The sequence below is a fragment of the Homarus americanus genome, unplaced genomic scaffold (genome assembly GCF_018991925.1).
Source record: "Homarus americanus isolate GMGI-L3 unplaced genomic scaffold, GMGI_Hamer_2.0 scaffold24523, whole genome shotgun sequence".
Lineage (NCBI taxonomy): Eukaryota > Metazoa > Arthropoda > Malacostraca > Decapoda > Nephropidae > Homarus > Homarus americanus.
This window is the reverse complement of record NW_024744357.1, coordinates 5,753,386-5,769,617: the sequence shown is the minus strand read 5'-3', so window position 1 is coordinate 5,769,617 and position 16,232 is coordinate 5,753,386. Positions and strand designations below refer to the sequence as shown.

At 41.4% G+C, this 16,232-nt stretch overlaps 1 protein-coding gene across 1 annotated transcript in view; it reads right to left on the bottom strand.

Moving 5' to 3' along the window:
• Window positions 1–15,921, bottom strand: part of LOC121877700 (protein fem-1 homolog A-like) — a 45,199-nt gene extending 29,278 nt beyond the window's left edge. The window contains exon 1 of the mRNA XM_042383524.1: window positions 14,003–15,921. Coding sequence (XP_042239458.1) covers window positions 14,003–15,706 — 1,704 coding nt within the window. The 5' untranslated portion in view covers window positions 15,707–15,921. The remainder of the gene's footprint in view (window positions 1–14,002) is intronic.
• Window positions 15,922–16,232: the final 311 nt, after the last annotated feature.

Genomic DNA, 16,232 nt, shown 5'->3' with positions numbered 1-16,232 from the left:
ATAACAGCTGATCACCACCACAACAGCTGATCACCACCATAACAGCTGATCACCACCATAACAGCTGATCACCACCACAACAGCTGATCACCACCATAACAGCTGATCACCACCATAACAGCTGATCACCCCCACAACAGCTGATCACCACCATAACAGCTGATCACCACCATAACAGCTGATCACCACCATAACAGCTGATCACACAACAGCTGATCACCACCACAACAGCCAGTCACCACCATAACAGCTGATCACCCCACAACAGCTGATCCACCACCACAACAACTGATCCACCACCATAACAGCTGATCACCACCATAATGATCACCCCACAACAGCTGATCACCCCCACAACAGCTGATCACCACCATAACAAGCTGATCACTGATAACAGCTGATCACCACAACTGATCAGATCACCCCCACAACAGCTAGTCACCACCATAACAGCTGATCACCCCACAACAGCTGATCACCCCACAACAGCTGATCACCACCATAACAACCATCACCCCACAACAGCTGATCACAACATCACCACCATAACAGCTGATCACCCCCACAACAGCTGATCACCCCCACAACAGCTGATCACCACCCCCACAACAGCTGATCACACGCCCATTACAGCTGATAACGCCCATGCCAGCTGACCAGCCGCCCGCAAGACACCAACAGTAGTGGTGGCCGACTTGCGTCACTCACCACCCACACCTCAACGTCAAGGCTGTAATTACCAGTGAAGGTATACACACACACACACACACACACACACACACACACACACACACACACACACACACACACACTGCCACGCCCTTCCTCATACTGTAACACCTCCCTCCTCCTCCTCCCTCACACTACAAGCCCTCCACACACTCAAACAACACACTCCACACACTCAAACAACACACTCCACACACTCAAACAACACACTCCACACACTCAAACAACACACCATTAGAGTATAATAATTAATCTACTTTATCTTAATCTATTACAGCACAACACTTTATCCATAGCTTCAAGTTGTTGTTGTTGTGGTGACGGGAGGCAAGACAGGACAGGTCACACACTTCACCTCACTTACTGATATGAGGTACTGTTGTTGTTGTTGTGACCTGACAGATCTATGTTTGGTTTGGTTTAAGTTCTGATAATTGGATATTACTGTAGAGGTGTATGTCTGTCTGTCACACACATACATACATACAGACACGCGTACACAGTTGCAACACACGGAAGACGAAATTACACACACACACACGAGGCCTGACGACAAGGTAAGTAATATTATACCTGCAATAATACCTGTCTGCTTATATACGACGGCACTCCTCCCCCTACCTCCCAGTCCACCTTCCTGGTACCGCCACCTTGTTATCAGTACCGTGACTATAAGTAATTACCTGGTTTGTGTAGAAGGGCTAAGGTGATAACGATAATGCAGGTGTGTGTGTGTGTGTGTGTGTGTGTGTGTGTGTGTCCCAGAGCCATCAAGTGCGTGTTATGTTAGGATTATTTTTAGTGGTACTGCACACACACACACACACACACACACACACACACACACACACACACACACACACACACACACACACACACACACACACACACACACACACACACACACACTACACCTCCCTAACTCGTGGTCAGACTCAAGACACTACTCTTCCTCTTCCTCTTACCAGTGAAAGTGTACAAATGGGTGAGAAGGAAAGGTGGAGAAGGAAGTGTGGAAGAGGAGAGGAGGGTAGTTGTGCTAATGAGAGAGAGAGAGAGAGAGAGAGAGAGAGAGAAAGAGAGAGAGAGAGAGAGAAATATTTAGAGTGGAAGCGAATCTTGTCTGACGCGAGTATGTAAACAGTGGGGTGTGGTGGTGGTAGTGGTAGTAGTGGTGGTGGTAGTTGTGGTGGTAGTGGTAGTAATAGTGGTAGTAGTGGTGGTGATAGTGGCGGTGGTAGTGGTGGTAACGGATGCAACAATTCCTGTCATTCTTAACTAAAAAATATAACTTAAGTCACTGACCTCAAACCCTGACCTGACCTGACCTGATTCTGACTTTTTATAAACCCTTGACCTCACCACGTTTTCTATTTTTGGAGATAGGGGACAAAGCCACCACAAAACGCCCCCCCATTTCCCAAATTCCTGGATTCGCCCTGGTGCGTATTTACAGTGATCCCAACAACAACAAGACTACGACTACACACACACACACACACACACACACACACACACACACACACACACACACACACACACACACACCTTGACATAGGGATGAGAGAGAGAGAGAGAGAGAGATATCAGCTACAGCAGGGATGGATGACAAGGACCTCCCTGGCGTGTGCCCATATTAGATCAAGTGTTTTGTGTGTATGGTGGGGGACACGTGGTGAGGGGGTCATCAGGAGGGTATAATTATACAGGGAGGCCGTAGTTTGTAAGGGGGCAGGAAAGGTTAAGGTAGGAGAACATAGGTGGAGGTCTGGGGTGGAGGCGACACACACACACACACACACACACACACACACGCGCGATCACAACTCAATCCGCCATCCATGTGTGTGTGTGTGTGTGTGTGTGTGTGTGTGTCTCCACCTCCCGATTGTAACACAAATACAGCAAGCATGTAGTAACTTTATGTACCCCCAGGTGTTGTCACCGCCCCTCCCCTCCACCTCACTACAGTCTGTGTTCCGACCAGTAAATAAGACTTTCTCCCATTACAGTTCCTCCATTATGTAAAAACCTCTCACATTTCAGAACTGGTTTCAAATACATGTAATACAATAATACCTACAGTGTCTGGCTGAGGTTAGGTTAGGTTAGGTTGTGCTCCCCCCGTCAGCACCAGGTTACAGGAATTATTTATGTACGCTAAGGGAGGTGAGGTGAAAGGTTATACCCGTATATTAATGGACCTCGTTATACCTCCCGCATAACTAACACTTAGGTACATAATAATAATAATAATAATAATAATAATAATAATAACAATAATAATAATAACAATAATAATAATAATAACAATAATAATAACAATAGTAATAATAATAACAATAATAACAATAATAACAATAATAACAATAATAATAATAATAATAATAATAATAATAACAATAATAATAATCACACACAATGCTAGGACACACTTACGTAAACACTAAACTCCCAGAATATTACGTAAAGGGCATAAACAAATGTAAACAGAGGGTGCAAACAATATATTAGGTAAACATGACTACTATAACCAGGTGTAAACAATGTGACCACCACCGCTCTCCTCTTCCTCCAAAGATGAATAATTACCCCGATGTTGTTTGTGGAAGCCGTCCTGTGTGTGTGTGTGTGAGAAAGGGAACAGAGAGGGAGGGGTGGGTGGAGAGAAAAGGAGAGAGAGAGAGAGAGAGAGAGAGAGGCGTTCCTTATGGTATCCAGGATGGGAGGAGGATGGGATGGGAGGGGTGGAGTGTGAGGATGGGAAGAGGGAACAGGTGTTAACTCAAGAGCCTCATACTACTACGCTCCGGTGGTTGAATTTTTATACACCTCACAGATGTTTGGCTTCCTGGCGTTACGCAAGGTGCTTATATCACACAGGTGTCGCTGGGGGAGGGGGGAAAGAAGGGGAAGAGATGAAAGAAGGGAGGGAGGGAGGGCTGTCGATACAGATGTGATATACTAAGACAAAATCGTGATCCAAAGCTTAATAATAATAATAATAATAATAAATTAAATCTCCAGTTGTTATTGTTAGCTAAATCTCACATGTACATACGTTAAAGGTCTTTCAACTGTGTTTTTATCGACAGGGAGTCAACAAAAGAGAGAGAGAGAGAGAGAGAGAGAGAGAGAGAGAGAGAGAGAGAGACAAGGGATGGTTCATACGATGTTTCCCTCAGTAGTGCAGATGGTGACGTGTGAATGTTGATTATTGTGTCTCTCCTGCTCTTATCTTTGGCCTTTTTATAGAGGGTGGCCCACATGGTTCCCAAACACACACGGAAACAAGTCGACAGAGAGAGATATGATCAGAACGTCATCAGGAGATATATGGCGTTAGGGAGTTGACATATAGCAGTTGGTGGTGGGCGCCTGCAGCCTCTACGACACACACACACACACACACACACACACACACACACACACACACACACACACACACACAGCCTGTCTGCCAACACGGAAATGTAGCCTTTACGTTTTGCCCTCGCCTCACCCCTCCTTACTGACTTATTACAGGAAATTACGTCTAAATCTACCCCCTTCCCCAGACACACAATTTTGTTCACAATAAGAACACCCCAAACCTATGAGGTGTAGTGGGGGGAGAGGAGGAGGAGGGTGATGGGAGACGTCTACCCTCCATCCCCTACGTGTGTACCCATAATAAACCTACCCCCACCTACCTATAAACACACCAAAATACATCCCCATCCCTTACACACACACGTACGTTTACACTCGAACATCATGCTGCGGCCACGGGTGTGTACAGTAAGGCGTGGCCACATCAACCACACGCGCGTGCGGTGCCACTACCTGTAGGTGACACCTTCCCCCCCACACTTTTAAGTTAATGGGACAGGTGGCACTACACCCTACACCCCCTAACCTCTTCTCCCACTTACGCTCCCCCTGCCCCCAGAGAGAGAGAGAGAGAGAGAGAGAGAGAGAGAGAGAGAGAGAACTACGACTAACAAGACAGTTATGGTCACAAACACATTATACACCGGGAAGACTATGATGTAAACACATTAGCTTGTACATCACCTGACGCCTAGTGTATAAGTAAATAATAGGCTACGGTGTTTTTTGTTGTCTAATGTGATGTGTGGTACTTACCTCACTCATTCACACACGAGCATGCTTATGCTTAGCTTGTCAGGGAGGCGGCGTCTGCATCTCCAAATCTACTTAAAAGTTTGTTTACATCTGTTACGATAGACCAGACGAAGTGGCGTCACAGTACAAGTTTGAGAGAGAGAGAGAGAGAGAGAGAGAGAGCCTGCCGCTTCCCCCACTACACCTTAAACACATCCACATGGCTTTCGTGTTTATGACAGTAAACTGTACAGTACCTCCGAATATAACCCAAACTTACCTGTTCTACCCCGAAACCCTAAAACACCCCAAAGACCTTCCTATAATGGTCCGTCTAAGGTAATAGTGATCAAGGAATTACAAAGGCAACCACGCCCTATAATTGTTAGTTTACGCCATAATAACCAAGAATTTATGAAGGTAAACTCAAGCCTTCTAGTAATGATAGGTAATGGTGAGTGTAGTTTAGGTTAAGCCACTCTGGCACGGAGGAGGTGGAAGCAGGTGTTGGTATCCTTGAGGTGCCCGCCCGCCCGCCCGCCCGCCCGCCCGCCCGCCCGCCCGCTGGTACACATGACCCCGGCACATACAACCTGCTCCCATGTCCTTGGTGGGAGGGGGTAGGATCAACACAACTAGGCAGTCAAAGGTCCACATTCCACATCCAAAGGTCCTCATTCAAGGTCACAGCATCGTGATATATATTTTTTAACAGCAACGTGGGAAGCCTCTCATTAAACAAATGCACACCAAACAGCCAGTGTTAATCCTCTCTGCGGGATGAATAAAACACTAACAGTACCTCATGAATTCACAAGTTAAATTCAGTTTGCAATTGTATCATTTCACCAATCATATCACCCATCTGTAACATCTAAACTGACCAATTCTAAAGCCTCATTGAACAGAATCTCGATTGGTTATTTCTATATCATAAGATGCAGCAAATTCATACACAATTAGCACCTCACCTCACCTGGTGTATACTATTCAAATATACGGCAACATGTATAATAATAATAATAATAATAATAATAATAATAATAATAATAATAATAATAATAATAATAATAATAATAATAATAAACAACTTGTGAACCTTGAAATACAAACACGTAAATAAGACTCGTACAGTTTAGGTCCACAGAATAATGAATACAAGCAAGAATTCATTAGTATGTGATCAGATACAACACCTAAATCACTGTCACACAAGATGGAGGTCCAGCCAGCACTTACAATGGTCCTCTTACACAACACTGCCAATTAAGGCTCTTAAAGAGGGTGGTAACACCGGATGGCTACAAATAAACAAGACGCCCAGCAGTGACAGCCTGTGTAGTGACCGACGTATGGGAGTTCTTGGCTGCTACGATCACTTTATAGGTGTCAAACAGTTAATCTACGAACCTAAATTAATCTAACCTAACCTTATATACTTACAACTGGGACAAATGGAAGAGAGGGAATAAGAAGGAAAAGTAAACAAAGGGAAGGAAGCAAATGTCAATAACATGATTTAGCCAATACGACAAAAAATTGTTAAGTTATACCAGGGAAAAAAATGGGAAGAACAATAATGATAACTACAGGAACTGACGTAGATAAGCTAACGAGAGAGCGGTCCGACTAATTACCCAAATGTACCCAAATGTAGCCAAATATAGCCGGAATGAAGTCAAATAATGGTCCTAGATGAATAAATCGGACTGCCAATCACTTTTCGACTAGTATTTGGTGTCAGAAAGTCACAAAAAATTGGAAAACTTACTTTAATCTGAGTTAATAGATCGCGTGCATGTACCGAGGGAGCGAGGAATTTCCCAAATGTAGCCGCAATGAAGTCAAATAATGGTCCCAACGAGAGGATATAGTTATAGAGGAGTGTAGCCACGGACAGGACAGGGCGGCGGGCGGGGATGCAGTGGGCACCGCATGATCACGTTTCCGTTCCATGCTTCCTCCAGTAACCAGACCTCACACCCGCCCCTCATCCATACTCTCACCACACAACTTCCTCATTCTGCTTTGAAAACCTCACATCCTTGAATATATTGTATATATACACATAAAAAAGCTTCTCCCATGTTATATGCGTAGTTTTAACAACTCACTCAAACCATGTTAAAAAAAAGTAGATACTATATATGTATCGTCTAGGGCCAGGCTCTCAATATACTGTACTGGTATTTTGGTTACAGTTTGGTGGGTATATGTACAAAACAACCACTTATGGCAACCTATACTGACTACCTACTTGTAACTTAATTAAACCTCCCTGTGCATGCATACGACGCTACTCTCCGTGTATGCTATACAATGTAAGCAAACAAACCTTGGTCGGGCAAGGTCAGTCTATGCAATAATCTATTCTCTAGCAACAATAATAAATTCAGAGACAGGCCACACCTGTAGCCAGTTCGCATTAAATATGATACAAAATTACAAAAACCTTCTCACAACCTAGAAACTCAATACTGTACTACTCAAAGCATGAACTCCAACATAGCGAGCTTCCCCCAAGTGACAAGGACACGTCAGTCACAGCCCTTGTTTACAACCTCCCTGCACGATACTGTATCAACAAGGGGTTGGACCTTGGCCAAACAGCACCACCAAGCACCTCCTCACACCTGTTATCTCAGTGGTTCTCAACCTTGTTTGCCCCATGCACCCCTTTCACCATATGTCAGAATGTCATTCCCCCCTCCTTTCCAAGATTGTCTGCCTCAAAAAGTGCATTCCAATTAATATGCATATAATACTGAAAATCCTTTATTTTTTCCATATTAGTATCAGTTTCCCCCTCCCCTGAAAACCTGAGGGGGGGAAATTCCCCCCTGGTTGAGAACCCCTGTGTTATCTAATAGTTTGAGAAATTTGTCATGTTCTTTACGATGCATTTATCTTTATATCTAGCTTTGGATAATTATGTTCATATTACACATTTTCATCTGCCTTTTCTCGTATAAAATAATGACCCAATAATGAATATTAAAATACCTTGGACATTTTACTTATTTTTATAGAAAAAGGATTTCATAAGTTAACGGACAGAGCTGTGGGACCATAAAGTGGTTTTTGAGGTGCAGTACTTGTAAGAATAGGCTACTGAGGGCGTTGAGCAGTATGCTACATCCCCCCACAATAATAATAATAATAATAATAATAATAATAATAATAAATCAGGTTAGCGTAATTTCTTGCATTTAGCCCTAATATCGTTAAGTTAGTTAAGTTAGAAGGGACTTTATCCCACAATCAAGACTTGAGAATTGGAGCTCCTGTTCTATAGTTGAGGAGCTTCAATTGCCAGGGTATGAAGTATGATAGTTTTAGTTTTAATCGACAACATAATATCAAAATTTACATTCTACTGCGTTGGAGTGTAGACGACGAGGTGTCTCAAGGACAAGAAGTCAGTGAATACTAATATTTTCATTACTGAACCACCAGGAGTCTCACCACCACTAAACGATTCATCTTACCAACAATCGATTTTGTCTGACGAGAATATTAATATGTTACAGTTAACATTTAGTGTCCCCTTCCCCCCAGTTTCTGGCAAAATAATGGATGCAAGAATGATATTTATAAAACCATTACAGTCTGTCTATCAAGTGACCGCCAGTTTGGCTAGGCTACATCCTTGTGACAACCGCATTTAACCTTACTTTCTCGCTTTCTGGTTTACCTCAAGTTCACTACTGTTGCTCTCAGGGTTTTCAAACTCCATCACCGAAAGAACCCCTTATATAATAATGACAAGGTAATTTTTACTGTTTACCTCTGGTGTTACTGTTACCGAGCGTTACTGATGAAGACTGTCAGTGCGGAGGTGACGTCAACGATGAATAAACAAGTATGATATATGTGTGAGACATAAATCCGGTCACAATGATAATGTGACCTACTATAATACTTTAAATTCCTAAATAATGGTTCATATTGTTATAAGTTTGCCAGAACCTGAGCAGTATACTTATATATTAGGTGAAAGGGCTCAATACAGCTGGATCATATCAATGTGTATTATCACTAGAGCCGGGTACGAGAAATAGTCTGTGCATGTATACCCTTCACTTTAACAAGATTCTATTTAGTCACCGCATGCAAGCAGAACGAGTTGCTGTGTGCGATAAACATGTTTTAATAAAATAAAACCAAATATCGTTAGGTCAGGCTTGGTGTGTTGTCATAAATGAGCCAATAAATGGTTTCTTTATACAACGCTTACCAAGTATTCAAGGAAAAGAGAGAGCCGCAATCAGGACATTAGCTTGAGCCGATAAAACTACCAGAGAGGGAGGTTGGGTGGGAGGGGTTAAGACCATGAAAGATGGGCTGTATGGTACACACAGCTGGTAGACCATAGCACAGTACAGTAAAAGAAACTTTCACCTTCTCCCCAGTCACGTGTTATACAAGTACTGTAGTAGTATCCGAGGGCAACTAACAGCAGCCCTTTTTCCCGCCATCCTTTTTATTTTTTTCTCAGTAGGATCAACGCAGCTCAGCTTGTCAACAGACTACCTCCCGGTCTGGTTAAATTATTTTTGCTTGAGTCGAGTATGCCACAACCAGTGTTCAAAATAACCAATTGTAACCGTAGCAACGAATTAACCATGCCTAACCAGACGTTCCTGTTTCGTTAATATTCACTGCCGTATTGCCGGCGTTCGCTGTGCATACGTAATATGGTGAAAATGGCCTTGTGAGAGCAGTGACTCTATATTCTATACAATACACCCATTAATTCATGAGTCATGGGCAAAATAGTATTATTCACTTTCGATATATATAGATATATTTCATATTCGCCACTTATCACCCTACTAGCCGTTTCAGCGATCTATCTAGTGTTAGTACAGGAGGAAACACTGGATAACACCCTTCTCACGTGTGTCCGGCCGAGGCTTGAACCCTTGACATATTGGTGAGTTATGCGGGTTACCGCTGTATCACCAACACCCCCGGAAACCTGAAAGATAGATGTATGGAGACGGTACTCATTGTGAGATGTCGTCAATGCTTTAGGACCGATGTAGTACAAGAATTAGGCTCATGTTAATATGAATTTTAACGAAAAGCTTCTAATTCCTGAATAATTAATTTATCACTTATACTTCTGTGCGCTAAAGAACTACTAATATTGACAATGGTAGCAAGATTATCCAAAGCTCACCCATAGTGGTCTCAGCGTTGCCGGGATTGCGCGGCTCCAAGCGAAAGTTCTCAGTGAGTGAATGAGTCATTTATTAAGAAATGGCACCCACAGACTCACTGACGCAACTTTAAATCTTGAAACGGTTGTCTGACTGCGAAAACTGACACACACGCAACAAAATCGATGTGCTATTGTTACCATTACATGGTTATTAATTATCTACACAAACATGACTGGCTGAGTTGTAATCAGCTGCCAGGTGCTTTTAGTTTTCTCAGATTAGGTTGAGTGAGAAGTTACGCGCTATAGGTTTCAATCCGTGTATTATATCAAAACTGGTTGGGTTCCATTACATCAAGAGAGTTTCAACAGAGACTGCTTCGATAGTTCTAGCCCAGTATGATGACAAAAACGGAACGTCCAGCATCAGCAACACGCCTTCATATCAGCCAAGGCGGGAGGTACTGTGGGTGTGAGTTCCCGGGAGAAAAAGTTGTCATTGTGGCCACTAACACTACTTTCCATTTCGTCTCTCATCACACACCACCTCCCCTCCCCTCACCCCATCTCGTTTGCAATTCCAGCTTACAATTATTATTCAGTTGTATCTGTTACGCTCCTGGATGATTTTATACCCAAAATAATCAAGTCTAAAACTCCTTAAATGTGTATTTCATTAGTATTTTTGTGCCCGGTCTCTTTAGTAGTGAACCAAATTGAGCAACACTTATTTTTTGTTATAGACTGTTGACTTGAGTACGTTTGTGATAAGTGGATATTCAGTAAAATAATCTGATTACAGTAGCCACCCACAAGACCCATCGAATCGTCATACTACTGATAAACCAAACAATATGACCGCCTATATCACTAACATGAGAACCAGTTATAAATAAATTTCTTCCACTGTTGACACTTCCCGAAACATAACCCAGATGCAAATAACAAGTCACTGGGATTTTTCAAGTCAAGATAAAACCACTGCTTGCAGAAAGGGAAACCCATACTTCTGACTGAACTAGAAACCCTATTACAGCATATCGTAGATCAACTTAACTAGATCGTCTCCCCCAAAAAGATCACGTGACCCAATAAGAAAATAATTTCTCTTTGTTCCTTCCCGCTAGCAGCTCAAGGCGACAGAAGGGAAAGTCTCACATAACTTACAAGGGCGTTGCGTTAAGTTAGTCACGGGAGCAAAGGCTGTTATGTGAAAATGGACTATAACAAGCTTTTTAAAGTTTATTCTGTATTTTAGCATTTGTATAACCTACCGAGGTTAAGACTGTCCCAAAATAAAAACATTGTTAGTGTCAATCTTAAATTATCTGGGAAGTTTAGGATACTTCGATATAAATAGATTTGTACAATACGTGAAGATGAGGCCAAGTCCTTTTTTATTTCCTCTCAACGTTGAAGGTAGTTGGCGCAAACTATAAATTTATACAGCTAAAGGTAACAACTACTGTATAGTGTACATATCTGCTCTGGAGTTTACAGTACGGTACTTTGGTACGATATGTTTTCCGCTCGAGATATTACAGTAGTTTCAACTGTCAAGAGCCTCAAGACCGGAGTGTTTATTGTATTTGATCTGAATTATGTGAACTTTACCTCGTGACCACAAGATAGCTTTTTTTTTTTTTTTTTTTAGAACTTCGTTTTTTAGTACAGATCATGTTCGGGCAATTTATTTCATATTGAGAGTGACAAACCTGATGAGATACAGTAAGTCAATTTTTATCTCTACAGTTTTTTCCCCCCAAATTTAAGTGTAATAGATGAAATATAAAAAGCTAACCTTGTCTTTAAGGAACCATTACTGTTTGCAATGAACCATCAGTTGTTATTATTATTCTGCTGTGCAAAAGTTGGCAATATGCCATTTAACAAAGTCTTGAGCATTAATAAAAAAAATCAAATTCAAAAGTAAAAATCAATATCTAACATGATAGCGTCATGGCTGAGCGAGTGGATAAGCCAACCCAGTACAGTACAATACAGTCTAGTTGATGTTCTGCATTCGTGACAGGAGTGAAAGGCAGTGAAGAATATATGCTTTGGGATTGTTGCTGTATCATGCTACCCCGAACACGAGACTTATTGAACCACCGACGCACCAAATTCCATGAAAGGATGAGTTGCATAATTGGACAGGGAAAGTCTTCTGGAAAATAAAAAGCTTTCAACACGCAAACTCTCAAAAACGGATAATTGATGCAACACCGAATCTCATATTTCTGTGAGAAGGAATAGCTAAAAAAAAACAACTTAATACTCCATATAGTTTCTCGAGCTCGTATTAAGAAAATGAAGGGCAATGCACATAATAAAATGAACTAAACTGTCTAAACAAATACTGTATACATTGAACATTTACGTTCCCTTTTAGATGCACAATACAGTTGTTTAATTTCTATAAATATTTTATATAATTAAAATTTCACGAGTCTTTAACATAACTGAAGCGTTGAAACTATTCTCCAATAAGCTAGGATTCCATATATGCGTTTGCAGTACGGGGTCCCTGACTTACGAACGCCCACCGATTTGAATGTGGTTAAACTTGGAATTTACAGTACCGTACATGTATTTTATTTACCTGTCCTGGGGGTCCGGACCCCCAGGACACACCTTGCCTGGGTAAACAAGAACTTACAAATTAACCTAATACAGTAAAGAGTAAAAAAAAAATATTGTCTTAAAGGATTGTTAAAAAAAAATGTTTCCTCACATGCAAACTTTTTTATCAGGGGTACAGTTCCCAACTATGCAAGCTCTTACATTAAATTCCTGGAGTACTGATCTCAGCTACACAAGCACCCTGTTAATTTCTTTCTCTATATTGCCTCCTTATACAGTACAGTACTGCAGTTTTCTTTTATCATGGTATGAATATAAATTTAATGGTTGTACCATTTAATTTGCTTTACCTGAAATAAAAGGACATGACAAAATATCTTTTATGAAACTTTACCCTAAAATTAAGGGCAAAAATTTATTACATTCTTGAGTTATAAATTAGACCAGGTAATGCTTTTTAAGATTTGTTTACATAATTTGACAGTATGTTAACTTTCACAGCAGAAAATGACGAAGCTATTATAATTAACAATATAATTTTATTTACTTTTCTTTATACTGTACTGTACTGTATTTTTTTTCACCAGCCATCAGATGTTTTTAAGAAATATTAATTACGAGATGGAAACTTTATGGTTTTGCCTTAATGAAGAAACAGTACAAAGTGACCAGTTATCATATTTTACTGAAGAAATAACAATCATCAGAAATGCTGCTGGAAATCAATCACACAGCCGATAGGTTAAGAATGAGGTTGTCACATGATTAGTATTTTTAATAGCATATTGTATTGTACAGTACTTGCAGTTAACCCCTTCACTACAAGGATGCCACTTTTATTTGGCTAACACTAAACAATTTTATTCAGCACAGATAGAACCCTATATACAAGGGGTTAATGCACCCACTACAGTATTGGAATGACCCACAATTGGTTTTAACAGAAAGGAACCAGTTTGTTCCTGTTAATATAAAACTTAGTCCAGTGATGCATCTTGTCTTTTCAACACCAGATTCAAGTAAAGCATTACAACATCCATGCAACAAATTTTCTATTAACAAAATCCTCAAAACTGCTACTTTATTAGCACCCCTGTTCTTAACACTTACAGTATGTTACTGTACCAATATTATTATACAGGCATGAACCCCTTGTGTATGGGGTCCTCTCTGTGCTGAATAAAATCATCTGGTGTTAGCCAAATGTAATTTTAAAAGTGGCATTCTGAAGTGAAAGGGAGAATTTACTTGACAAATATAATTAAAAAAAAAATGCTAACTGCTGAGACCCAAAAGTTTATGTGCCTTTTTTAAGAAAATGGTAACCAAGAGTCTTTTCAATGGTGAAATAGGAAAATTCTTGCAAACCTGTAAATACAGTAGTACAGTATATAATTTATGCAGTGCTGTACTCACCTCCTCCTTGAAGAGCATATCCTGTGATGCCATAAACAAGGGAGATGATCCTTTGTCGTTGGTTGCGTTCACTGGAGCGCCACACGCCAGCAAGAAGGACACAACACCCGCAGAGGGAAATGGGGTCATATGTTCTTCTTCTAATAACGAGTGATTGTTGAGCACATTAGTCTTCATAGCAGCAAGGTGAAGAAGCGAGTGACCCCCTTGGCACGTTCTTGGGTCCACACGTAGAATGTTGTTAACTAGAGTCGCCACCTTTTCTTGTTGCTCCTCCATCCTTGGAATATGAAGCACGACAAATAGCATATGTGTTAAAACTTTCAGCATGTGGTCAAAATTGCTTTGGTGTTTTTTATGGACCGGTTGTATTCGGAGGAGAGCCATGCACTTGGGTAGCTGTTCTGCGAGTAACTCTACCGTACGGTAAGCATCGTCAAAACTCACTGTGTTTTGCATCACACCTGCACTGTGCTTGTCGATCATGTCTAAATAGAGTCGCACTAATGCCTGAGCCGTGAAACAGGTTTCATTAAAAAGAATCGTGTCTCTCTGAATCCTGAGTTCCAGGGCATAAAGCCACAAGTCTATACAATTTTGATACTGTAGAGAATCTGCATAAGCTGCCCCTCGATACATCAACCTAAAGATCATGTCCTTGTGTGCTATTCCTAAGATACGCTCACATATCAACAAACTCTGCGTTCGCATACCGTTTAAGTCGATGGCGATGGCTTCCAGTTCTTCTGAAGTCTTAAATTCTAAAGCAAACTGATAATTTCTTCTAGCAGGTAAAATCTGTTTGGACACCCCTGATGCCTGACGCACACTTGCCGCCTTTCGCCAGTACTGGAGAGCTGCCTGAATGTCGTGGTGCTCGTCCAAGAACGTCGTACCGAGCAGCTCGTATCCATCTGCAATCCGACTTGGGAAATAAGAGAAAACATTTATCAAATACTCAAATATCTGACACACCCCCTTGATGCACGCTGTCTGCAGGGCATCATCGTGGTACCTGCTGGTGAGGTGTGGGTTGGCTCCATGGTCGAGGAGTAATTTTGTGGTCTCAAATCTGTGTTCTTGAATGGCATAGTGTAAGGCTGTTTTGTTCTGAATATCTTGTGCATTGACATCAGCACCGTGCTTGAGAAGGTACTCACATAACTTGACACTCTGGACAGAATTTATTAAACATGTACCACCATTATAATTGGGCTTAGAAATATTTGCTCCATTTTCCACTAAGTAAGTCACAATGTCAAGATGGGTCATAAAGCAAGCGCTGCGTACTGGAGTAGAGCCCGTGTCTGACACACTGTTAACATCAGCACCATGCTGAACTAAACACTTGACAACAGGTAGACGGCCAGCTACTGATGCACACCACAATGGTGTCACATTGTGGATTGATCGGTCGTCTGGCACCTCGTATAGTCCCCGTTGTTCAGCATCTGCACTACACGTTGTTATGAGGTAGTCCACCACTTCAACATTGCCTCTCTTGCATGCAACAAAGAGTGGGGCACAACCATCTCGAGTTCTGGTCACAATCTCTTTCCTGTCTTCCCTCTGGAATCTCTCCAGCCTGGTCCGCAGCATGTAGGATAGTCGAGCCCCGGGTGCAATATTTCGACATTCATTGTACAAGTCCGAGAATATTTGTTCTTTATGCGAGGTCTGGTCAATCTTGCCTGTAATCCACATCCTTCGCTTGAAAACAGAGAAGAAATTTTCCTTTGAGGAATCCAGCGCGCCTAGCTTGATCCACACCTCAACGAAAACAAATAGTTCAGTCTCCTAGAGCGCCAACATGGGCTCCAAAAATCCTCAACACTCACTGCAAACTTCTCGGGCAATAACTCCTCGTCCCGAGTCCACCACCGTGTATGTGTCTCAGCTGAGCGCAGGTCCACCACACCACCACACCAACACTATAACTGCCACACAACTTCATACCTCTTAAATACTGACCCAAAAACACACATCACGGCAACTATAAGAACCAAAATCCCACTTCCGAGTTATGTTATTCTTATTAATTTACATTATTAAAATACTAGTTGTAAATTAAAGCCATTCAGACTATAATGGCTATTGGAACAGGAATAACAATATACTATCATGTGGCAACACTAACGTTAACAGAGCTACCAACCACTCCAATAAAATAAACGTGAATATTTTAGAACAAACATAAACATTTGTTATATCTCCATTATTTGTGTGACTT